The following is a 26717-nucleotide window of genomic DNA, read 5'->3' as shown; positions in this document are numbered from 1 at the left end:
ATAAGGGAACTGTCGAATGCAATTATTGAGCTCCTCAAGAGAAAAAAAATTCTTCTTGATCAAGACTTGAAATGACAATGCCAGTTCCACTGGAACAACACCTTCAAGAAGGTCATGTAATACATCTGGTGGGTAACCAGATATTACATGAAAATTATGAAGTTTTTCTGACAGTGCACACTGTTTTTTCACACCATAGCAAGGAGTGGGAGTAGGACTTGACAAAACTGTCTCAACATGCAGAGTGTGCTGCTCTTTATCTCTCCTCTGAAAAAGTCCAGATCTTACTTCTGTGGTCTGAAAACTGTGACCTGTCTGCAAGACAAAATCGGCAGACATGAGATCCAGAGAAGTTTTCAATGAATCCTCCAACAGAATGGGCTCCCAAATTATCAGCCACCACGCTGACCACAGTGCCTTTCATGACTTTTCCTAAACTTGGAATAAAAATACCATCTTTTTCCAAGCTTTGAAGATCGGATAACAGTGGCTCCGAATCCGAATCGCTTTGTGTCATCTGCCTTACAAAGAATGGCTAAATTAATAGATTCAGATGTTGATCGTGCATGTGCTGGAAAGTTTCCTAACACCCAGTAGACAGCAGAGACTTTGTGAATCTTGCGAGAAGTTCCCAAGGGATTGCACACTTCGAAGTCATCGATGTACAGAATAAGACTTAATCTCTCAACATCTCCTGCGAAAAATTCATTTTCATGAAAGTTAGATCCATCATGGAATGACTGGTATTGTGATCCACACCCAGTATTTTTTTGAGTGACTAGGTCCTTTTCTTCGATATTCTTCAAGACTTGCAACAAAGACTGGAGAATTGGAACATACTGGAATGTTCTGTTGTCTTTATTGTCCAGTACGTATTCTACTGGTTCAACAACTGAAAAATGTGCTTTCATAAATTTCCCCCTCTTATATGCTGTTGAAAAAGGTCCATCTTTCCCTAAAGCTGAACTGACAGGGTTTGATTCACACAGATTTTTCACCAAATCTGAGATAACTGTTGGATCCATGTCACAGTTATGGCTCTTTAAAGTGGACTCAACAACATCTTTCAAAACTGGAGCAGATGCAGAAGAGGATATGAACTGAAGCTCATCTATGATTTGATCAATGCACCTGTTTGACACGTTGAAATTACTTTCCAACCTCAGAAAAAGTTGACCAAACTTCTTCTTTATATCTTCAGACAAATTATCTTGTGCTTCAACCAAAGTTTCATCCAGTTTCATTCACTGCAAGGTTAATCAGTGTTGTAGGCTGTAAGAATTATTGCCAACTTACCTTGCATGGAGCTTGAATAGTGAGTGCAATCTGTGAAAACATATTAGAAATGTAAATGTCAGAAATATATGTTTTACCAATTTTGAATAAATATACTGATCTTATCGATTTGAAATATGAACAGTTAATTTGTTTTGGAACAACTGCATTCAAGTAGCCTAAGCATCAACAATGAATGTTCAAGTACAGACAATATTGTTAATTGTAACGTTATAGGTTCAATATAATCTCTTTTTTAACTTGATTATATCCATCATATGCTTATCTATTTTATCGATAAAACAAAGCAGTATATTTGATGTGGATTAATGGGGGATTAACAGTTTTCTCCGTAACGTTCAAAGTTAATGGCCCACCCATGCTGGGCTCGGGTAGCTGCTAAGTCATTAAAAGAGATAATGATATAAACAGGCAAAATTGTGTTTCGTAATTGCAGAAAGATCAGATATTTAAGCAAATCACAAGTTTTATTTTTCAAAATGTATCACTGTCGAAGTAGATAATGCCTATGAATAATACTTTTCCTTATATTAATGTCCAAATATTGCTTCCCAGATAATATGATTTTCAGGCTGTAAAACTGAAGAAATTTGGAGGGCTGAAAATATGAAGACAGGATTTGAACAGAAATATTTTACAGGCCTTGGTTTTGGGACACATTCATTCAAAACATGGAAATAATTTTTGATTTCATGTTGCATAACTGCATCAATTGGAAGAAAATTACAATAATATAAATGAAGTTCCAAGTGCCCAACCAAAGGGAACACTTATCACAATAATGGTGAGAAATTTTAGGAAATCAACATGAATTTATGAAGTCAACTTATGTGACGTTCTCCCAAAATTGTTAGTTGTTTTGACAATAACTTTCAAGATGACTGGAAAATTAGCAAATGCAACTAAGAAGAACGATGACTGCAGAAGTCTATGAAATGAGTCTATTAAGATTTACCCCGCCTCAAAAACCATTTGCCCCGCCTGTGTTTTATTTTATTTTTTTATTTTTTTTCGCTTTTGCAAAATGGTACTCAAACCAGTCAAGTAATGTGTACTTGGGTTTTCTGAGTAAAGAAGGCATAGCATGCAAACAGTACAGATTACTGAATTGTTTTAAGTAAGTTCGACTAATTATTCGACTTTAAGTTATATTTAACTAAAAAGTGTTAGTTAGAACAACTGTTCGATTTTACAGTGGGAGAATCTGACAGGAGAGAGTCACAGAGCGGCCTGGACTGATCTCCGTCTGTGAGGATGAAGATGATGATGATGATGATGATGATGTTCAGAGTCAGACTCCAGGCTCAGTCTCTCTGTGTTTTCCTTCCTAATATTTCCTCCAGTAATCAGTTCAACTGCTGCTGAATGTCTGAAAGTGTTAGAGTAGATCCATGTAGTTGAGCTGTAGACAGAAAGAGTTTTATTTCAGGACTGAGAGACATTTACACTAGAACTGATGAACACATCCTCTCCGATGGTGCCTGAAACACAGTATATATCAGTGATCCTTATGATATATATTCATGAATGAAAACATAAATAAAAGACATACCAGCATAAACAGCAGAAGTTTTTAATCATAGTCTTTAATCTCACTTATCACAGTCTTTATTCTCACTTAAAGCAAACAACACACTCTCCAGAATAAACTATTAGTCTTTATCAGAGAGCTGTTCAAATCACTGACACACTCTTAATATGAAGATAATGCTTCATCATCAGATGTTTGAGTGACACTATGTCCAGTATCAGGAATAATACAGTATGATCTGTGTGTATCAATACACAACTCTGAGATCACAACGTGAATGTGTGCAAGAATAAACTGAGCATGTTCAAATGAACTCTTTCCAGACTAATTCCACTAAATGTCTTTAGAGAAAATACAGATTTCTTTACCTGTGAGAAGCGAAGAGACAATGATCAGTCCCAGCAGACACAGATCACACTTATCAGACATTTCTGTTTCTGTCAGTCTTTCTCTTCATTATATATAGTTACAGCTCTTTCTCTTCATTATTTATAGTTACAGCTCCTCCTTTAAACACCATCAGCTCCTCCTCTGGTTATTCACTTCCTCTGTTCTGATCAACTGTGTTTAAATTCTGCTAGAGTTGCTGTATAGTGACACGAAGCGAAAAGTGACACATATACTGCACACTGTCTCAACACACATCTGATCTGAACAGTTTATCGGCTACTTTTGCACACGAGAGAATTATTGTTAGTTTCACTTCTTTCTTTTTAGCAGTTTCCAGCATGTAATTAAAATCTAGAAATAAAATAAATGCATTATTAGTCATAAAATTAGTTTGCTACTGAAAACGTTTCCACTATCCATGACTAGCTTGTAGAAAATTAATTCTAAAACAGTTTTTAAGGTATTTTGAAATGATTATCATCAGCTCAGTTTGGTGAAACAGAAAGTATTTTGCACACACTTCATGAGCGTCTGTAAAGCAGATATTAAATGTCTTCAGGAAGATTTTCTACACATGGATTATAATATTCTGCTTTACTCTCTCCAACCCTGAGAAATAGATCAGATCCAGACTCCTTTATTAACATACAAACACCAAATGCCAGTCATTTTCCCTTCGGCCGGTGGATTTCTCAGCGTTACGAGTCGCTCTGACGGGGATAATTCTCGGTCAGCTGGTTGTGTGTGCTGTGACACAGACTGAGCTGTTTAAAGCGCTTCAGAGATGCTTTAAAGTCTAATTTTAATTTAATTTGCTGTAAAATGCTACATTTTTGCAAGACGCAAAATCTGTTGTGTTGTGCACGTTTCGCAACAGTTTCAAAGTGAAATGACCAGTGAGTGGATGAACGTGAATATGGCAACATTTTATTACGTCGAAGTTTGTTCGTATCATCGTAGTTCTGATTTGAAATGTCCAGTGAGTGGAAAGATTAATGCTAAAAGATTAATGCTTCATCACGTTTTAAAATAACACACACACACTATACCCTAAACCTACCCGAGAGTGTTAGCAAAAGCAAATGAAACATAAAAAACGTAATCATAGCCATGGTATTTAAGATTATTTATTAGCTTTGAGCTCTTATATCATGACTCATTTTTCACAGGATTCGAACCTGAGGTCTTCCAGCTGAGCAACTGAGCGAGCTCCATAATGATCACCATAATGATGTGTGTGAAAACGATTAAAAGTTGCTGTTTTACTGCCTCTAGTCTTCATTTCTTTTAGAAACTGCAGTAATATGTACATATTGGTATGTATTTTGCGTTTTGGAAAAATGTTGCCACAGGAACGTTTTTCTAATGAGCCAGTGTCGGCTATATTTATGAATATCTTGGTGTTATTATGAAAGTCAGTGTGTGTCATCGGCACCATGCTCTGAAGATTCTCAAGATATTTCTTCCTTGTAAAAATATAATGAAAAAATATTTTTCCTTTTAATGATAAAAATTGTTCCACTGTCTATTTAAGTGGTGGTTTGAATGTTGGTTTTAATGTAACAAACATGGAATCAAAACCAAGAAGGATGAGAAAGCCCAACTGGACAGAGGAACAGTGTTTACTGTGAGCCCATTTAGTGGATGAACACAAGGCCATCCTTAAAGGAAAATTCGGGCCGGGTGTCAATCTATAGCGTCTTATTAACTCACTGTCATCTATTGTCTGCAACTAATTTCTCCTCCCTCTTCATCTTTCTGCCATTTTCTCCTCTGCTAAAGAGACTCTTAAGCCTCGCAAAAGTCCTCGTCCGTACTCCTAACAATTTTGACCTTAAGACCTCTTTTAAGGGTTAAGATGCTTTCTGAATTACTTTTTTCTTTACTAGGATTTTTTCTTTAATTTTGACGTCCACATTTCTAAGAATTTTCTTAGAATTTTGTCACTAGGAGCTACTCTTTGCATTAAGATTCTTTATGAACACGGGCCCTGATGTTTAATTTTAGTGTCTGATTGATTACATTTACAAAAGTGATTTTATATACATAGAAATCCCAGTAAATGCAATGATTCAAATAACTTTTGTGAAAACAAAATGGCAGAATACAGGTGAAATAATGTTGGGTCATCCTTCAGCATCACATATATGTATGTAAAAATGAAACAACATAATTACTCAAACTTTTTTTCTGAAGATAAATTTCATTATTTTGTTAATGATTAGAAACGTATTTTTGTCTGTGTTGAACACTTCTTCAAACGCGTTTTGAAGGATAGTGGCAAAGTATAAAGACTTAAAATGCATAAGTATGTTGGGGCTACACTATGATCCTAAAATACAGTGTTTGAAAATGTCATCAAATGATTCTTGCTCTAAATATGCCTATATATATATATATATAGAGAGAGAGAGATTGTTGTTTTGCTATATAAACCCCTTTTTGTATTTGACCCATATACTAATTTGCACATTTAAGCATTTATATCTGTCTGTCTATCGTAAAGCAATTTTTATTTCTAATTCGAACATTTTTCTGTTTCTTTATTAAAATAATGGCAGATATCTAGAAAAGTAATAACGAACTGTAAGATTTTTTTTTTAAAGCATAAAAGACAGAAATAAGCATACATATAGTAAGTGTTACGTCCACCCCTGTCTAGGGTAGAGGAGAACGAACAGCAATACGTAAACATAAATAATCGTCTTCAGAGCCCCCGTCTCCCGTCCCAGTATTGATCCAACACAGAACCATTTTCCAAATCAAAAAGGAATTTATTCAGGAAACATAAGTAATGAAGAACTCAAGACTTTACAACGGAAGAAAATTACCTCAGGAGGAGGCTAATGCCAAAATAACAAACAAAACAAGTCTAACTATTTTTTAACAACTAAATAACCTAAACACCAAAATAATGATGTAAATAAAAGACAATAGGCTACTAAACCTAACTTCCTCTCTAAATATAAACAGGAGAAAAAAAAAAGAGACAAATAAAAAAATGGCGCCTACCCCCCTACACCTTCCTTAACTGAAAAAAACTAAAGAAACAGTACAACAAAAACTTGAAGAAAATAACCCACCCTGCACTCAGGGTGTAAACAAAAGAAAAAGGAAACCTATAACAGTCCAAACAACATTGCACTGATCTCTCACCTCAGTAAGAAGGTTTACTTAAGACACAAACACAACATAGGGAGAACTTCAACACATGACTGGAACAGGAGAAAGGGTCTCTTCAGAAGAGAGACGGAGGAGAAAACCTCCCACCTCTGGAGCACTGCAGAACTGGTCAGCTTTTATACCAAGCACACGCCGGCAAGAGCGAATCAGCATAGGGAGCTACACAGGTGCGCTGATTACCCACAGGTGCCACTACTTAACCTATGGGAGATCAGAAACAACAAAAAGACAAGCACTCATAACACCGACAAGGATACGTACTTTGACGTAACACCCCCACACTCAAATTTACAATTCCACTGAATTGTAAAAAAAAAAAAACACAACAACTCATTAACCCATAGGATTATATACTCTAGATAAGGCATCCGCTACCACATTCTCAGAGCCTTTTTGATGTCGAATATCTAGGTTGTATTCCTGGAGTATTAAAGACCAGCGCATCAACCGTTGGTTAGCGTTGTACATCCTGGACAAAAATATAAGCGGGTTGTGGTCAGTGTACACAATTACAGGAGTGTTGCTACCTCCCACATAAACCTCAAAGTGTTGTAGAGCTAACATTAAAGCCAAAGCCTCCTTCTCGATGGTACTGTAATGAAGCTGACACTTTGAATTTTTTTTTGAATAGTAGGATACAGGATGATCCACACCTCCAGAATCCTCCTGCATCAGCACCGCTCCAGCCCCCGTAGCACTAGCATCCACCTGTAACTTGAAAGGTAGATCGAAATCTGGTGCAGAGAGAACAGGAGCATTACAAAGAATATCTTTAGCTGCTAGAAATGCACATTCACACTCAGGAGTCCACACAAAACTCTTAGAAGCACTAAGTAGATCAGTTAGGGGAGACACAATGCAAGCAAAATTTCTACAGAATCCCCTATAATAACCGGTCATTCCCAAGAACCGGCGTAATTGGCGTTTGTTTGTGGGAGTAGGGAACTCTAACATGGCAGTAATTTTAGTTTCAATTGGTCGCACTTGTCCCTGACAAACTTTTTTCCCAAGATAGGTCACAACTGCTTTTGTGAACTCACATTTTGTCAAATTCAATGTAAGGGAAGCCTTTTCCAAGCGTTGGAAAACACACTCAAGGGACTTTAGATGTTCTTGCCATCCATCAGAATAGATAACTATGTCATCCAGATACGCTGCACAATTTGGCACGTTAGCCAGTACTTTATGCATCAACCTCTGGAATGTCGCAGGTGCATTTCGCATCCCAAAGGCGAGAACAGAGTACTGCAAAAAGTTATCTGGCGTTACAAATGCAGAAATTTCCGAAGCTCGTGGTGTTAAAGGAACTTGCCAGTAGCCTTTCAAAAGATCAAGCTTAGTCACATACTTCGCTGATCCGACTCGGTCTATACAGTCTTCTAAACGGGGTAAGGGAAAAGAGTCTGGCTTAGTGATGGAATTTACTTTTCGATAGTCAGTACAAAAACGAAAAGTCGAATCTGGCTTTAGGACTAACAAGCAAGGTGAACTCCAAGGACTTTCACTAGGCATTGCAAGACCATTTTGGAGCAAATACTCAACTTCAGACCTCATAACCTCACGTTTTACCGGATTAACTCTATAGGGATACTGTTTGACAGGCAAACTCTCACCAACATCAATGTCATGAACCAGAACATTCGTCTGGCGTGGCACATCAGAAAAAAGAGCAGGATATTTTCTGATCAAATTACCCACTTCACTACGTTGGTTCTCAGGAAGATAACACAGGTAAGAATCTAGATCAACCAGTATAGAAGAGTTCTGGAAACGTCCACACGAAAACTTAGCATCACACCCCGACAATCCATCATCTTCAGGACTGTAAGGAGAGGGTACAACAGCAGACATCACAGGTAAAACTTTAGAGACACTAGCTCCACCTCCATTTCTTACAACATAAGGCTTCAACATATTTATATGGCAAACTCGAGTCTTTCGCCTACGATCAGGGGTGTGAACTACGTAGTCAGTGTCACTCAATTTTTTATCAATTGTATAAGGACCAGAGAATTTGGCATGTAAAGCTGACCCAGGCACCGGCAGTAAAACAAGAACATCATCACCAACTTCAAAATGACGTGCTACACTCTTCTTATCAAAGTGTGCTTTCATTTTGGACTGCACAGCCGCCAGATGAGTTTTTGCAGTTTCACCAGCTAAATGAAGTCTCTCACGGAATGAACTCACATACTCAAGAACAGATGTGGGCAATGACTGCTTAGACAGTAGTTTCTCTTTAAGCAATTTTAGTGGACCGCGAACAGTATGACCAAAAACTAATTCCGCGGGACTAAAACCTGTTGACTCCTGAACGGTCTCTCTCACCGCAAACATTAAAAGAGGCAGACCTTCCACCCAATCCCTCTCAGTTTCCCCACAGTATGTTCTGAGCATGGTTTTTAGAGTTTGATGAAAGCGTTCAAGCGCCCCTTGAGACTCGGGATGGTATGCAGATGACAAACGATGACTAACATCTAACTCTTTTACAACTTGTTTGAACATTTTGGAAGTGAAGTTAGTCCCCCGGTCAGTCTGAATGACCCTAGGCAGGCCAAAAATTGAGCAAAACTTTACTAACTCCTTCACTATTACATTCGTTTTTAATGACCGCAGTGGAATAGCATCAGCATATCTGGTAGCCACACACATAATAGTTAACACATATTGATGGCCAGACTTAGACCTAGGCAATGGCCCAACGCAGTCAACTATTAGCCGCTCAAAAGGTTCACTGATAACAGGGATAGGCTGCAAAGGCGCTGAAGGAACTACCTGGTTTGGTTTCCCCGCTACCTGACAAGCATGACATGAGCGGCAAAACTGAGATACACTGGACTTTAATCCAGGCCAAAAGAAATATTTAGTAATCCTCTTGTATGTCTTCGTTATGCCAAGATGTCCCGAAAGAAGATGCTCATGTGCAAGTTTTAAAACTTGAGATCGGTAACCTGAAGGTAGAACAATTTGATATAGAGCATTCCAATCCGCCTCCTCAACTAACGAAGGTTTCCATCTACGCATCAACACGTCATCATCCCAAAAATAAGACACACCAGTATCTGGAACCCTAATCAAATCAACAGCAACTTCTCTGCAGCTATTTAAAGATGGATCAGATCGCTGAGCAGCAGCTAACTGTTGTTTCCCTACACAAGAAGGAACATCATTTAGGTCAGAAAAATCCTTAGACTCACTCAAATTTTCAGGTTTAACTGACAGTTCACACTGTACTGAATCAGAGGCGTCTTGAAACAGACTAGATAAATCCATTACCTCCTCATATTTCTTAACCCGTGCTCGAGTTACTGCACATGCGGGGAAAACCGCAGGAAATTTAACTGCTAATGCTGCCTGATCACCCAGCCCAGGATTAGTTGACACAACCGGAAAAGGAAAAACTTTGCCACCTGCTATGTCATTCCCAATGATTAGACCTACACCATCCACTGGTAACCGTTCACGAACACCAAGTTTAACCATTCCTGAACTAATTCAGAGGACAAGTGAACGTTATGCAGAGGCACATTAACACAGCCTAACTCAATTCCTCGAATTAGTACATCAGTACCAGAATAGGAATGATCAGAAAATGGCACCACACTCTCTAAAATAAATGACTGAGCTGCCCCGGTGTCTCTAAGCATGCGGACAGGCTTTTTCTCATCACTATCCGGCAGAGAAACAAACCCATTAATAAGAAACGGTTCATAAACATCCATCTCTGAACATAAAGGTGAGCTATCTGAAACGGTCACAGAATGTGCAAATGCCACATTTTTGGGCTTTGCCCCAGCAGATTTTTGTTTCCAGGCTTTACATTCTGAAATCAGATGGTTGGAATCCAAGCAGTAAAAGCAAGCTCGCCGTTCATCTGAACCTTTTGCAATAGGTTTACGAAAAATATCCGACCTCTGCGCACGGAATACTCTATTTGTTTCTCTGCGCAAGTCGTTTCCTATCAACGAAGGAATTTTGGCTTGACGTACAGAAGGAAAAGAAGTTCTGTGCGTAAGAACGAATTCGTCAGCGATCACAGCTGCCTCTGCGAGTGTTGTAACCTTCTGTTCATTTATGTGCACCACAATGTTTTCTCCTATACACGTTTTAAAGTCCTCTAATAAGAGAAGTTCCTGAAGTTGGTCAAAAGTGTCAATCCCACTAGCAGCACACCACTTATCAAAGAGAACCTTTTTTTCTCTAGCGAACTCTACAAAGGTTTGTTTGGCTGATTTTAAATGTTCCCTGAATTTCTGACGGTAGGCTTCTGGCACCAACTCATAAGCTCTTACTATGGCCACCTTAACAACATCATAGTCAAGAGCCTGTTCTACAGGTAATGCAGAACAAACCTCCTGAGCTTTTCCAGATAAATTACATTGGAGAAGTAACACCCACATGTCTTTTGGCCAATTCAGTTTAACTGCTACCCGCTCAAATGTAGTAAAATATGAATCAACTTCAGCTTCACAGAACTGTGGTACCAGTTTTACATACGTACTAACATCAAAAACTGAAGGTACAGAATCCATGTGACCTGACGATGGCGGTCTAGAACGGGGTAGAGGACTGGGCTGACTACGTAACGTTTGAAGCTCTACTTCCAGTCTACGAAGTTTTAGATCACGATCTGATTCAATTTCGAGAGCCCTAACCCGCAACAATTGAGTCTCATGTTCTTGTTTTTTTAAGGCAAGATCAAGCTCTTTTAATTGAATCGCAACCTTAGGACTAGAATAGAATACCTCATCGCCCAAACCAGCTGCCCTCGCCTCCGCAGCCGACTCATCCTCCCCCTTTTCACGCGTCCGTTGTGAAAAAACACCCGTTTCCACTAACTGCCGATGTAATTCATCTTTAATCTCCTGTTTTCTCGCAGCTTTAGAAACGGACATATTATAGAAGTCAGCTATTAATAACAGGTCTCCCTTTCTACAGCGATGAAATTCCTCCAATGTTGGAGCCAACGTAAACTTAATCAAAATCCATATTTATTTCACCACTATATGGAACTCCTCCACCCTTAAAAATTCAAAAACAGCCAAACAAAGCGATCAATAACGCATTCTTACATTTACAACCCAACGAGCGGCCAGATCAAGTTTCCACATCAACAATATCAGAATTCTCCTGAATTATGAGAAATTCTCAGTTATTAGAACGAGCCCCCAATTCTGTTACGTCCACCCCTGTCTAGGGTAGAGGAGAACGAACAGCAATACGTAAAAATAAATAATCGTCTTCAGAGCCCCCGTCTCCCGTCCCAGTATTGATACAACACAGAACCATTTTCCAAATCAAAAAGGAATTTATTCAGGAAACATAAGTAATGAAGAACTCAAGACTTTACAACGGAAGAAAATTACCTCAGGAGGAGGCTAATGCCAAAATAACAAACAAAACAAGTCTAACTATTTTTAACAACTAAATAACCTAAACATCAAAATAATGATGTAAATAAAAGACAATAGGCTACTAAACCTAACTTCCTCTCTAAATATAAACAGGAGAAAAAAAAAAGGAGACAAATAAAAAAATGGCGCCTACCCCCCTACACCTTCCTTAACTGAAAAAAACTAAAGAAACAGTACAACAAAAACTTGAAGAAAATAACCCACCCTGCACTCAGGGTGTAAACAAAAGAAAAAGGAAACCTATAACAGTCCAAACAACATTGCACTGATCTCTCACCTCAGTAAGAAGGTTTACTTAAGACACAAACACAACATAGGGAGAACTTCAACACATGACTGGAACAGGAGAAAGGGTCTCTTCAGAAGAGAGACGGAGGAGAAAACCTCCCACCTCTGGAGCACTGCAGAACTGGTCAGCTTTTATACCAAGCACACGCCGGCAAGAGCGAATCAGCATAGGGAGCTATACAGTTGCGCTGATTACCCACAGGTGCCACTACTTAACCTATGGGAGATCAGAAACAACAAAAAGACAAGCACTCATAACACCGACAAGGATACGTACTTTGACGTAACAGTAAGATACAAATACCTTCAGCTGTTGACTCCAATGAAATGGGCTTTAAGTGTCAATTTACAGGAGATCTGAAGACATCAGCATAATAAATGAGGTGAAAACAGGAACTATTGTCATGAAATAAAGAGTGTTTTCAGCAGATCTGTTAATATTGATGATCCTCAGACTATCAACACTCATTCAACAAGACATTCAGGATCATCAGCAGATCATCTCACTTTATTTGCTGTTAGAAACACATTATTTGAGTCAGGATATATGTGGAAGAGAAACTTGATGTTTTGATGAAGAACAACGAAGAACGAGTTACAAATTAATATCAGATTCATGTCTCTCTTAAAAGTGTCATGCCCTCTTCTTCAGCTCCTGAACTTTGCCCTCAAATGTTTCTGTTTTTTTTCCAGTGTGAATTTTCTGCCACTCTTTCAGTTCATCTTCTGTAGTAAAGGACTTCATGCACTGAAACACACATCGCTGTGTCTTTTCTGCTGTAATATTACGAATTAATCTTCTCCTTTGTGTGAATCTTCAGGTGTTTCTTCAGGACTTTTGACAACGAAGGATTAGATTAAACGATAGCCACACATTTTAACGTAGTGTGATTGCGTAGAGCTACGTCACACGTAGGCTCACTATTGGCCGACGCTGGTCATGTGGGTGATGCGTGTGACGTATAACAACAGAAGCTTACGCTGTTACACTAGTGAACTGACTCGAGGCCCACAGAGAAGGAAATTAATAGTTTAAATAAAGTCGTTATTTTTGTTGTTTTTGGCACACAAAAAGTATTCTCGTCGTTTGATAAACTTAAGATTGAGCCACTGTAGTCACTTGGACTATTTTAACGATATCCTTAATAACTTTTCGGGGCCGGCAAGTTCAATCCCTTAGAAACCTATGGAGGAGTGATCGAGCTCTCAGATTTCATCAAAAATATCTTAATTTGTGTTGCGAAGATGAACGAAGGTCTTACGGGGTTGGAACAACATGAGGGTGAGTCAATACTGACCGAATTTTCATTTTTGGGTGAACTAACCCTTTAAACGATAGCCACACATGTGGCTCACATCTCTCTCTTCAATGAGCTGGCGTTGATGTGTTGATGTACGCAATTGATGGCGTACATGTGGCTTCTCTCCAGTGTGAACTCTCATGTGTTGCTTCAGGTAAGTTTTAAAAGAGAAACTCTTTCCACACTGATCACACGTGTGCGGTTTCTCTCTGCTGTGGATCCTCTCGTGTTTTTTCAGAGATGATGATCGACTGAATCTCTTGTCACAGTGTGAACACTTGTAAGGTTTTTCTCCAGTGTGAATTCTTTGGTGCTGTTTTAAATGCTTTGCTGTAGTAAAAGTCTTCTCACACTCAAAGCACATGTACTCTCTCACACCAGTATGTATTTTCTGATGTGCGTGTAAAGTTTGCCGCTGTGAAAAACTCTTTCCACACACAGAACATGAATGTGGCTTCTCCTTCGTATGAACTGTCAGGTGTGCCTTCAGGTCTGATGCAATAATAAATGTTTTGCCACACTGATCACATGTGAACGGCTTCTCTCCGGTGTGGATCATCATGTGAACATTAAGGGATGATGATTGACTGAAACTCTTCCCACATTGATCACATGAGAACGGCTTCTCTCCGGTGTGGATCATCATGTGAACATTAAGGGATGATGATCGACTGAAACTCTTCCCACATTGATCACATGAGAACGGCTTCTCTCCGGTGTGGACTTTCATGTGTCGATTACGAGGTGTTATATCTGTGAAACTCTTCCCACATTGATCACATGAGAAAGGCTTCTCTCCGGTGTGGACTCTCATGTGTCGATTACGATTTGTTATTTGTGTGAAACTCTTTCCACATTGATCACATGTGAACGGCTTCTCTCCAGTGTGGATCATCATGTGAGCATTAAGGGATGATGATTGACTGAAACTCTTCCCACATTGATCACATGAGAAAGGCTTCTCTCCAGTGTGGATCCTCATGTGAGCATTAAGGGATGATGATTGACTGAAACTCTTCCCACATTGATCACATGAGAAAGGCTTCTCTCCGGTGTGGATCCTCATGTGTCGATTACGATTTGTTATTCGTGTGAAACTCTTTCCACATTGATCACATGTGAACGGCTTCTCTCCAGTGTGGATCATCATGTGAACATCCATATGTTGTTTGGTTGTGAAACTGTTTCCACACTGAGTGCAGGTGAAAGATTTCTTGGCTCGTCTTTTCTTTAAAAATGTCTCTTTAGTCTTTGAGCGACTCAAAGGTTTTTCTCCAGGTTGGACATGATGTTCCTCCTTCACTTCACTCAGTTCTTCACTCTCCTCCTTCACTTCTCTCAGTTCTTCTCTCTCCTCCTTCACTTCACTCAGTTCTTCTCTCTCCTCCTTCACTTCACTCAGTTCTTCTCTCTCCTCGCTCTCTTCCATCAGGTCTGACATGACAGAAACAAATATTACATTTTATTTTCAGTACATCAAAATATTTAAAAGAGGAATATAAAGTGAAAGGACATGAAAGTGAGCCCTGATATAATAGTAGAAAGTAGACAACTGTTATAAAACATTATGATACTTTGTCTTTGAAACTTTCCATTAATGTTTCTTCAAATTATTATTATTAAACCATCATCACTGCGTAAGAGACACTCTGAACAAATAGTCTTTTTAAAAGTATTCCCTAGGGAAAAAACTTTATTGTATTTGTGAAATATATTCCTTTTTGCAATAGTACATTGCAAATATACTAACAAAAAAAGTGTACTATCTTTCTATAAAAACTGTTAACCACTCTTTTATACTTTCTGGTTCAGATTAATTGAACGGCTACAGGTTGTCCAGTTAGAACAGTATGTCTCACCAGGGTTTCCGTTGTCCGGTAATTACCGGACATTGGCCGGGAAAAAAATGAAATGTCCGACAAAATTAGATCTCTCCGGTCAAATTGTCCGATTAAAATTGCCTAATAATCCCGTCCCCCAAACACAATCTGAATTTGAGAATAAGCCTAAAATGTATAAATCAAAAATACACCGACCTCTTGCTATGTTATCAAGGAACAGGCTCTACCGTTTGAAAGTTATTAACCTATTAAAAACCAACCCCAAAATAGGAATAATAGGGAAAAAAACGGCTAAAAATAGCATACCCAAAATCAAACAGGTATAACTCATCAACCATAAGACCCACATACATGGTTCTGGTATCCTTTGATAGATCAGAAGCTATGGGATATAAATACATTGTAAGTAAAAGTCTATCTATTACTATTGAAGAGTAATCTCAGATGGAAAACAGCATAAATATTCAATTCTCGCCTAAAAAAATAACACATTTTATAGGGAATATCCCCTAGGTATAATGCTGTTTGAAGCCTAAAAACTGTAGAAAACAAAAAAATAACATCTAAACATCACCTGCTCATAGATTTATGCTATAAGAGTCTACCATAGCAGGGTTATACATGATTTATTAGAAGCATATCTAGGCGAACTCTCCAAATTGGCCATTTGGGCACATTTTGGCACCATCTGTGCCATTTGAAATTTCTCAGGTACCAAAATGTAAAACTCATTTGATTTCACTTACATGTCACTATAGGTATTTATCCCATCTAAAAACAATAGTTTTGGTTTTGTTTTGAAAAATCAACCAGACCTCTATATAGTTTCCCATGCAAAAAAAATAAAAAATAAACATACAAAAGGAATAAAGTTTGACTCCAAATGGAGCAGATTTTTTCACAACAAACTGAAAACACAGCAAAACTCAGTATAAATAACAAACTGAAAACAGTAAAACTCATGCTTGATGGCTGTGGTTGAGGTGTTGATGGCCTTACCTGTAGCTGAGGTGCAGAAGCTCGTCGGGTGGTGCGGCGTGGTCCTGATAGCTGGGGCAGAGGTGTTGGGCTGGTGCAGAGGAAGCAGAAGATGAAGGCCCCTCATAATCTTCATCATCACTGTGAAACAAAGAAGGAAGAACAACTATAAAGATATTTTCATGGACTGGCACTGAATTTGAACAGAAATGATTCACTCTGAAAACTCTAGTAATATTTTATTGTGGTTTATAATACATTCCATTGTAAGAAAAATAACTCACTTTAACTGAAAACTCTAGTAACATTTTATAGAGGTTTATAACATATTGTAAGAGAAATAACCCACTGCAGGGCTCTCAAGTGTCACGCATTGGGCGTGAGACACACGCATTCCAACCCGTTGACACGCTCACACGCCACACCTTATATTTCTCACGCTGAGGAGTAAGGGAACTTGTCCCGCTATACAATTAATGGACGAGGCGCAGGCAAACGGAGGGAAGTTCTCTGCCGAGTTCATAGCATCTGTCTCGAGTTATACAGAGTTAAATGCTAGCTACCAGCCAATCAGAAATTAGAATTAGTTGTTTCCGGTTAAATTATGTGTTCCCGCTGCAAGCTCGTTCGATACTAGACAACACGCGCACACACGGAGTGGAAGTTGAAGAGCACGATCTGATGAATGCGGTTTGCGGACATCTTCATTTATTTTTTTTAGCATTTTGATTTTACGATTCCTGGACGATATCTCTTGCCTGTGATCAAAGACAGTGAGAGCTGATGTTGAGGAGCCAAATTCGTGCTAAATTATTTTTGATGCATTCAAAAACTCTCCAACTGCTTTTAAAGGGGTCATCGGATGCAAAATACACTTTTATATGGTATTTGCAAATAAATGTGTCTTTGCCGTGTTTGGACACAATCACCATGCAATGAAAAAAATCCATTCACTTTTTTTTAATCCTCAAAAAGCCAAAAAGTTGTTGCTCATTATCATTTAAAGATACATGCACCGAAACGGGTCACTGTGAACAGAGCTGTTTTTGAAGAGGTAAAAAGGGTGTTGTTTTACACAACCATTGAGAAATTTTAACCAAAGTATGTTACAAACTTTACATTGTTACGTCCCAGGACGTAGTGTTATTTTTATTTTTATGTTATTGATTTATTGATGTTGTGCATTTATATGCTGTGCAGTTCGTTGTCCCTTTTTCTCTTTCTCTCTCTCCCTCTGTGCAGAGCTTGATTGGGTTCAGCTGAGGCAGATTACGATGAGGAGCGGGAGCGTTTAAATGCTGAGAAAGACTGCAGTGAGGCAGAGCTCCTTTTGCACGCGCGTCGTAGAGCTCCGTTGTCCTTTGTCTCCTGCCCCAGACATTTTGCCTAGATCAGTAGCCTTGGTGTGCTGATCTTTTAGTGGGTTCTCCCTGTGTGGGGTTCTCACGGTGTAGTTATGAGGACACTTTATTTCTTTATCTGAATGTCGTAAGTTTCTTCTTTTTTTTGTGTTCATTGATTTAAATATATTTTTCTCTGTTTATTTAGTCGCTGACTTATGTAATCAGACTGATGTTTAAATTGTTACTTTGAAAGCCGTAGGGAGGAGTTTGCCATTCTTTTCTTTATTAATTGTTTTCTCTTGTTTATTGGTTAGTTAGGGAGTAAGGGAAGGTTGTTGTATTTTCTTTGGGGATATTTTTCATTTGTTAGGTAAGTTACATTTAATTCCTTTTTAAGGTAGAATCCCCTTTTGGTTTGTTATTTTGGCTTTAACCCCTCCTGAAGATTCACGCTTTCTGCTTTTCTATTTCTGAATAAATAAAAAAGCTTATTCTTGACACTATTTTGTTTTGTGGTATCTTTTGTGTGATCTGGGACAGAAGGGATATTTCAATTCAGTTGTTTTTTTTGTCATCGGCATTCCTAATCCTAGACGGGGAGGTCGTGACAATTGGGGGCTCGTCCGTTCGTTTATTTTAGTCGTAATATTCATTGGCTAGTTGAAATAGTTTTGCTTGGCTGCTTTGAATTTTTTTTGTGGGGGAGGAAGTATATGGTTTAATATGGATTTTGATTTAATTAAGTTTACGCTTTCACCTACGTTAAAAGAATTCGAGCGGTGTAGAAAAATCGATCTAATTCTAATAGCAGAATTTTACAATATAACGGTCCCTAAAGAGGCAAGGAAACAAGTCATTAAAGACGAGCTGTATGGTAGGTTAGTTGAAACTGGTATTTTTCCTGGATTTACTCCTGGGTCAGAGAGTGATGGAGAAACCACACATGATAAAGCAGATTTGGTAAACGGTAAAAAGGGTGCTGGATTAGATCCTATGGTAACTGTTCGATTAAGAGAGTTAGATCTGGAGGTAAAGAAACAGGAGCATGAAACGCAACTACTCTGAGTGAAAGAGTTAGAGTTAAAGATCGATCGGGATGTTAAGTTGCGTAGGCTAGAGTTGGAAGCTCAGCAGCGTAACAGACCAGTTCTGTATCCGCGCACCAGATCTGCTTCCAGTAGTTCCGAAGTGGAGCAACCTGACTTTGATGTAGGTAAGTACATTAAACTTGTACCTCCATTTCGTGAATCTGAAGTTGACTCGTACTTTGTGGCTTTTGAACGTGTTGCGGCTAAATTGAAATGGCCCAGAGATATGTGGGTGTTGTTGTTGCAGTGTAATCTCGTTGGCAAAGCCCAAGAGGTTTGCGCAGCTTTGCCAATCGATGATTCGCTGAATTATGACATTGTGAAATTGGCTGTGCTGCGTGCTTATGAATTAGTACCAGAGGCTTACCGGCAAAAGTTCAGGGCGTGTTCAAAGACAGCCAAGCAAACATTTGTGGAGTTTGCGCGTGAAAAGAGATCGCTATTTGAGAAGTGGTGTGTCTCTACCAAAATTACAACTTTTGATGAATTGCAAGAACTGATTTTGCTCGAAGATTTTAAAAATAGTTTGCCAGAAAACATTGTAGTACATTTAAACGAGCAGAAGGCATCTAAGCTTTTTGATGCCGCAATATTTGCAGACGAATTTGCGCTTACTCATAAAACTGTGTTCCCAGTTATGCGCGCTCTTAAACCCTCCTTTGTCCTGGATGTAGGAAAGGATAAAAGAATGTTTAGGGACAACTCTTTTAGAGTCGATGGTGAAGCATATGCGCAAAAACGACCTGATAAAAAAAGAGTTTGTTTTTATTGTCTTGATCCTGGCCATCTGATCACAAGCTGTAAGGCCTGGCAGCAGAAAGCTGGCGGTAAGCCTAAAGGGGTAGCATTTACCTCCATTTCTGAGCTGTCACCACAGGCAAAATCGGATGCATTTGGGTCGTTTCTAAAAACATGTTTAGTTTCGCTTTCCGATACCGCTGAGGTAAATTCCATAGTAATGCTACGAGATACAGGAGCTGCACAATCCTTAATATTAGAAAGTGCTCTGCCGTTTTCGTTCGAGTCGTATACAGGCAACGATGTGCTTATTCGCGGTATTGAAATGGGTTGTACTCCTGTGCCGTCGCATACTATTCAGCTGAAATCTGACCTTATCTCCGGCACGGTTACAGTTGGTGTGCATTCACAATTACCTGTGGATGGCGTGAGTATGATTTTGGGTAATGATTTAGCTGGAACCAAAGTGTTTCCGTACCCGATTGTATCTGCTGAGCCGAACGTTAGCACTCAAGTACCTGCTCTGTCACAGTTTCCCACTGCTTTTCCGGCATGTGTTGTAACACGCGCGCAGAAAAAGAAATTTGAAGATGTGGTGGATCTTTCAAGTTCTTTTTTAGTTGCACCGCCAGAAAGTGTGGAATGCAAATTGCTTGTTAAACCTCAACCGCTCCTGAGTGATGAGTATTTGAATGCAAACGAAATTCCTTTAAAAGTGGGTAGGGAACAATTAATTGCTGCGCAAAACTCTGATTTAACCTTGAGCAGATGTATCAGTGCGGCTGTGGACAAAACGCAAGTTTCAAATGTGCCGGTAGGTTATTTTTGGGATGAGGAAGTGTTGATGCGCTGGTGGAAGCCGTCAAACTCTGAAAGTGACCGTGTCTATCAGATTGTCCTTCCTACCGGGTATCGGTATCAAATCATGCAGTTAGCTCATGAACATCTATGTTCAGGACACCTTGGTGTTTCAAAAACATATGACCGAATTACTAGACATTTCTTTTGGCCAAGTTTAAAATCGTCCGTGTCTGCGTTTGTTCGGTCCTGTCACGTTTGTCAACTTGCTGGCAAGCCTAATCAAAGGATTCCTCAAGCGCCACTTAAACCCATTCCTGTAATAGGAGAGCCTTTTGAAAGACTCATACTTGATTGTGTTGGTCCATTGCCGAAGGCTAAGTCAGGTCATCAGTATCTCCTTACTATAATGTGTGCAACCACTCGCTACCCGGAAGCCGTGCCGTTGCGCTCTATTAAAACAAAAGCCGTGGTTAAAGAGCTGATTAAGTTTTTCTCTATGTTCGGGTTGCCTAAAGTAATTCAAACAGATCAGGGTACAAACTTTACCTCACGCCTGTTTGAACAATTGGTAAACAAACTGGGGGTGGAACATCAGATGTCAAGCGCATACCATCCTGAGTCGCAAGGTGCGCTCGAGCGCTTCCATCAGACGTTAAAGTCAATGTTGCGCACTTATTGTGTTGAAACGGGTAAAGAGTGGGTGGATGGACTACCTTTATTAATGTTGGCCATAAGGAGCACAGTGCAAGAGTCTTTGGGGTTCAGTCCAGCCGAACTTGTGTTCGGACATACAGTTCGAGGACCCTTGAAATTGATAAGTGAACAGTTTCACTCTAAAGATTCTCCCTCCGTGCCGATTTTGGAGTATGTGAGTTTGTTTCGTGAACAACTTCACAAAGCTTGGGAGGTTGCTAAACAGCATCTTGTTGAGTCTCAATTTAAGATGAAGTGCAGATATGACAAAACCAGCGTAGTCCGTAATTTTAAACCAGGTGACTCTGTGCTTGTGTTTCTGCCTGTACCTAACTCTCCCATGTGTGCTCGGTTTGCTGGTCCATATAAAATAGAGAAAAAACTGAGTGATACCAACTACACAGTTTTAACTCCTGATCGACGTCGTAAAAGCAGAGTCTGCCACGTGAATATGCTGAAAGCCTATGTTTCCAGAGATGTGCCTGAAGTTAACCCTGTAGTTGAAACCCTGTCTGTTAATATTATTGATGTGCCTTCCATTTATGTGGTCGAGACAGATGGTTTAATTGGAAATGATGCTCAAGCCTCTTGTGGAAAACCTTCGAACTCTGCTATTCTGGCCAACTTGCCGTCTCATCTCTCTTATTTGTCTGAGAATCAGCGTAGTGATATTGTTGAATTGATTTACAACTATCCCATGTTATTTAATGATGTTCCTTCGCAGACAAATGTATTGAAGCATGATATTGAGGTGGGTCAAAGCACACCAATTAAACAACATCCATATCGCGTTAACCCGCACAAACGTCAAGCCATGAAAGACGAGGTTAAGTATCTGGTGCATAATGGCTTTGCTGTGGCCAGCCAGAGTCCATGGAGCTCGCCTTGTATACTTGTGCCCAAGTCTGACCGCGCTTTCCGATTCTGTACTGATTTTCGCAGAGTTAATAATGTCACCAAAGCTGACTCCTTTCCTCTTCCCAGAATGGAGGACTGTGTTGACAGTGTAGGTTCTTCACGTTATGTAACTAAACTCGATCTTTTAAAGGGATACTGGCAGGTGCCATTGACAGCTCGCGCCTCTGAAATTTCCGCCTTTGTCACGCCTGATGCATTCATGCAATATACGGTAATGGCTTTCGGGATGCGTAACGCACCTGCCACATTCCAATGTTTAATGCAGATTGTGTTATCAGAGGTACAAAATTGTGAAGTGTATCTGGATGACGTAGTGATCTATTCCATGACATGGAAAGATCACTTATGCACCCTGAGTTCAGTCATGGAACGCTTGGCTGAAGCATCCTTAACACTTAACCTCAGCAAGTGTGAGTTTGCCAGAGCAGTAGTGACTTATCTTGGTAAACTAGTCGGGCAAGGCCAGGTTAAGCCTGTTCAGGCTAAAGTTGAAGCTGTTGTTACATTTCCTCACCCGCTAATAAACGCGAGTTGAGGTGTTTCTTAGGAATGACTGGGTACTACAGGGGATTCTGCAGGAATTTTGCCACAGTGGTTGCACCCCTCACTGACCTTTTAAGTACGGAGCGAAAATTTGTGTGGAACGAAGTATGTGAATCCGCTTTTTCTTCTGCCAAAGATTTACTATGTAATGCTCCTGTGCTTTCTGCCCCGAATTTCACTCAATCTTTCAGCCTGCAGGTGGATGCAAGTGCTCATGGTGCCGGTGCTGTGCTGATGCAAACCGATAACGCTGGTATCGAACATCCAGTGAGCTATTTCTCAAAGAAATTTACCCGGTGTCAGAAAAACTATAGCACCATAGAGAAAGAGGCCCTGGCGTTACTGCTGGCTGTCCAACACTTTGAGGTGTATTTGAGTTCTGGTGATCGCATTGTGGCATACACAGATCACAACCCTCTAATATTTCTGGCGCGTATGGCTAATTCTAACCAGCGTTTGATGAGATGGGCACTCATCTTACAAGAGTATAACTTGGATATACGCTACAAAAAAGGTGCAGATAATGTCGTGGGTGATGCATTGTCGAGGGCGTATTCTAGTGATGCTTAATTGACCGTTGAAAACGGTGTGAATTGTTGATGTACCTAATTAATTTACAAATCAGGTTTTGCAACTAAGGGTGGGGGTGTTACGTCCCAGGACGTAGTGTTATTTTTAGGGCTGCAACAACTAATCGATAAAATCGATTATAATCGATTATCAAAATCGTTGTCAACGAATGTCATTATCGATTAGTTGGTCTGCTTACGTCACGGGGAGCGTTTACTGGTACGCACACACACGCAAGGTCTCTCTCCCTCAGGCGCTCTGCCGAGCGCGCGCGCTACACGGTTTGGAGCAGTCTCTTCTGTCTCGCATGCGCGCTCTTGCTTGCGCGCTCTAGATTTCGGGAGTTTGAACTAATTCGCGGGCATCAGGGAGCCGCAATCAATATGAGGGAGACTCCCGGGACTTCCGGGATCTTGGGATGTCTGTATTTTGTCTCGAGCATCAGGTTGCGCAATCAGTTCGCTCGCAACGTAAGTGATGGATTAAAATAGCGCTACCGCAGAAATAGGTTAAATTAAAACGGTCTTTACAAAGCAAAGCACTAAATATAAAGGCAGTTAATAACAGCGGCAGTAAAATATTGTTTTTTAGTCACTGTACTCAGTGGTTTTCAGCGAATGCTTGTGCACTAATGCATAATTTCTCCTGTCCTTTACTCAAGCCTGTTAGCTTGCTGGGTAACGTTACCTCCATTCCGTTCTCTTTTTATAGCATTTGTCTACTAAGTTTTAATTGTTTTTCAGACGCGATCTACTGCGGCTCTGCGTTCACACAATTGTTTTCAGTCTTTCTATATTTATTTAATCAATTTATCCTTATATTATTCTTTTATATATCATATATAATATATATTATATTCTTTATCCTTACATTCCTCATATATAATAAATTTTAAATAAAAATTACATGAATTATATATTTTAGATGTTTTTAGTTTGTTTTTAGTTCAGATATTCACATCTGAACAACATGTCTGTGTAAATTTGTTTTAACAAAAATTGTGTTAAAACATAATATGTTGGATATCATTTTTTTAACAATAATCATGTTTGTCAACTTGCCATCAGCAATTATCATTAAAAACAATGCAAATATTGATATTAGTAAAACTCAATGTGTGGCTTTTGCACTTTTTAAAGTACACTTTTACACATAAATACCCTGATTTACGGTTTTATTTAGTTATAATAAAAAAAAAATCTAATTTAATTTCTATCCGATTAATCGATTAATCGAAAAAATAATCGTCCGATTAATCGATTATCAAAATAATCGTTAGTTGCAGCCCTAGTTATTTTTATTTTTATGTTATTGATTTATTGATGTTGTGCATTTATATGCTGTGCAGTTCGTTGTCCCTTTTTCTCTTTCTCTCTCTCCCTCTGTGCAGAGCTTGATTGGGTTCAGCTGAGGCAGATTACGATGAGGAGCGGGAGCGTTTAAATGCTGAGAAAGACTGCAGTGAGGCAGAGCTCCTTTTGCACGCGCGTCGTAGAGCGCCGTTGTCCTTTGTCTCCTGCCCCAGACATTTTGCCTAGATCAGTAGCCTTGGTGTGCTGATCTTTTAGTGGGTTCTCCCTGTGTGGGGTTCTCACGGTGTAGTTATGAGGACACTTTATTTCTTTATCTGAATGTCGTAAGTTTCTTCTTTTTTTTTGTTCATTGATTTAAATATATTTTTCTCTGTTTATTTAGTCGCTGACTTGTGTCATCAGACTGATGTTTAAATTGTTACTTTGAAAGCCGTAGGGAGGAGGTTGCCATTCTTTTCTTTATTAATTGTTTTCTCTTGTTTATTGGTTAGTTAGGGAGTAAAGGAAGCTTGTTGTATTTTCTTTGGGGATATTTTTCATTTGTTAGGTAAGTTACATTTAATTCCTTTTTAAGGTAGAATCCCCTTTTGGTTTGTTATTTTGGCTTTAACCCCTCCTGAAGATTCACGCTTTCTGCTTTTCTATTTCTGCGTAAATAAAAAAGCTTATTCTTGACACTATTTTGTTTTGTGGTATCTTTTGTGTGATCTGGGACAGGAGAAGGGATATTTCAATTCAGTTGTTTTTTTTGTCATCGGCATTCCTAATCCTAGACGGGGAGGTCGTGACAACATGAAGACCCAAAAGAATCATACCAACTTGTGGAAAATGGGCATCCGATGACCCCTGTAAAGGTGACCGGTTTGGGTCATGAACATACATGTACATTGAGCACTGATGTTCAGTTGGCTTGTTTGGGGTCAAATTTATTTTTATTTTTTCAATAAATATGTATTTTTTAAATATAACTATTTATTTTATTTGGATGAATTTGTCTTTTTATCAGATTTAACAATTGTTATAATTTCCATTTGTGCTGGTCAATTATGAACAATAGGCAAAATTGAACTGCTAGCAAAAATTGAAGCGAATTTGGTTGGGTCGAGGGACCGCTGCTGCAAATATTTGGGTGGCTCCTCCCCTAAATCTCACTCTAAACTTTTGATAAAACTTGAGAGCCCTGCCACTGTAACTGAAAACCCTAGTAATGTTTTATAGAGGTTTATAACATATTATAAGAGAAATAACCCACTGTAACTGAAAACCCTAGTAATGTTTTATAGAGGTTTATAACATCTTATAAGAGAAATAAGATGAAAGAGCTACCCACTGTAACTTAGCAGCTAACTGTAAACACTAGTCATTCATTCATTGTGGGGAAAAGGCTACCTAGAAAATCGGTCATTTTACACTAATAACAGTGGAACAGCTCCGTAATTTATACCAACACGATAAGTAAATGATAACAAAACGTATTTTACATACCTTTCCGATGTTGGAAGTCTATAATCAGGCTCGCTGCCACTGTGCGCTCTGTTGTATTCTTCTTCTTCTTTCCAGTTTTACGGCGGTTGGCATCCGGCTTTTTGGTGCATTACCGCCCCCCTCTGCTCCGGAGTGTGGATCAGATAAGTAAGGGATAAGGGGCCGTGGGGGATGTGGGTGTTTTAACACCCACACTTTTCCCGGTGAGAGGGTTCACAATACATTACACACCCTCTCTTTTTCTGCAGTTTTTCCGCAGTTTTGCACAAACGCCTCACTTCAGTCGATCCTCCGTTTCTCTGGCCGCTCTGTGTGGAGAAGCCTCTCGCTGCATCCTGCGGTGGATATCCAACCCGGCCCACATCCAAGTGTGACGTCAGAAGCCACCACGCCCATGCCCAAATTGGACACGTTCTCATTAACGTACGTTAACAATTAAACACTGGAAGAAGCATCGAGAGAAGACGAAGTTAACTGCGAAACAAAATGCACGAAACACACTTGCGGTTTTAGTATAAACACTGTTCAACATAATATAAGAATGCGTTGTATGAGAATGAGATGTGTTAGCTACCTGTTGAAAGCAGCTCTTATCACATTTATAATAGTTTGGTGCGGTTGATCACTTGACTAGAATGCCTGCTCAGCGCGAAAGCCCGCCATATGTAATAGCTACTTGTCAAAATATCGATGTAATTCGAATCAATAAGGTTTGATGATGTTGTTTTAGAGCTAAGAATTATCATCAACTTACATATTTGGTCATTTAACTCCCCTGCGATGTCTTAACTGAGTTGTGTGTTAACGTTACATGTGGCTTAGTGAATTTCCTATCAGTAACGTTAACTACGTTAGATTCTTAACTGAGAATTTTGTTTAGTATACTATTACTAGTATACTATACTAACTGCATTGTTATATCACCAATTTAATGTTGTTATTTGGATTAAGGGTAAATATGAAAAATTTATTATTATTTCAGTGCTTATGTGTGACGTTACAT

At 39.3% G+C, this 26717-nt stretch overlaps 6 protein-coding genes across 13 annotated transcripts in view; 2 read left to right on the top strand and 4 right to left on the bottom strand.

Annotated features, from left to right (window-relative positions):
• LOC143714418 (uncharacterized) overlaps positions 1 to 26717 on the bottom strand; it is a 703153-nt gene that overhangs the window by 191620 nt on the left and 484816 nt on the right. The gene's annotated exons all lie outside the window — the stretch shown is intronic.
• Positions 1 to 26717, top strand: part of LOC143714414 (uncharacterized) — a 1189624-nt gene that overhangs the window by 742698 nt on the left and 420209 nt on the right. The gene's annotated exons all lie outside the window — the stretch shown is intronic.
• Positions 1 to 26717, bottom strand: part of LOC143714417 (uncharacterized) — a 438587-nt gene that overhangs the window by 191673 nt on the left and 220197 nt on the right. The window lies entirely within an intron of this gene.
• Positions 1 to 26717, bottom strand: part of LOC143714434 (uncharacterized) — a 429922-nt gene that overhangs the window by 216621 nt on the left and 186584 nt on the right. The gene's annotated exons all lie outside the window — the stretch shown is intronic.
• LOC143714442 (uncharacterized) overlaps positions 1 to 26717 on the top strand; it is a 340300-nt gene that overhangs the window by 213141 nt on the left and 100442 nt on the right. The gene's annotated exons all lie outside the window — the stretch shown is intronic.
• LOC143714439 (uncharacterized) lies at positions 5971 to 25821 on the bottom strand. Its single transcript, XM_077205639.1, has 5 exons — positions 25715 to 25821; positions 16244 to 16363; positions 13428 to 14837; positions 12407 to 12459; positions 5971 to 12319 (listed from the first exon to the last, which is right to left on the bottom strand). The coding sequence occupies exons 2-4, from the start codon at positions 16359 to 16361 to the stop codon at positions 12449 to 12451; spliced, it is 1539 nt and encodes a 512-aa protein (XP_077061754.1). The 5' UTR covers positions 16362 to 16363; positions 25715 to 25821; the 3' UTR covers positions 5971 to 12319; positions 12407 to 12448.

The sequence above is a fragment of the Siphateles boraxobius genome, unplaced genomic scaffold, assembly GCF_051911475.1.
Source record: "Siphateles boraxobius isolate OS27281-9 unplaced genomic scaffold, OSU_SipBor_1 54, whole genome shotgun sequence".
Classification (NCBI taxonomy): Eukaryota; Metazoa; Chordata; class Actinopteri; order Cypriniformes; family Leuciscidae; genus Siphateles; species Siphateles boraxobius.
This window is presented reverse-complemented; position numbering and strand designations above follow the sequence as displayed.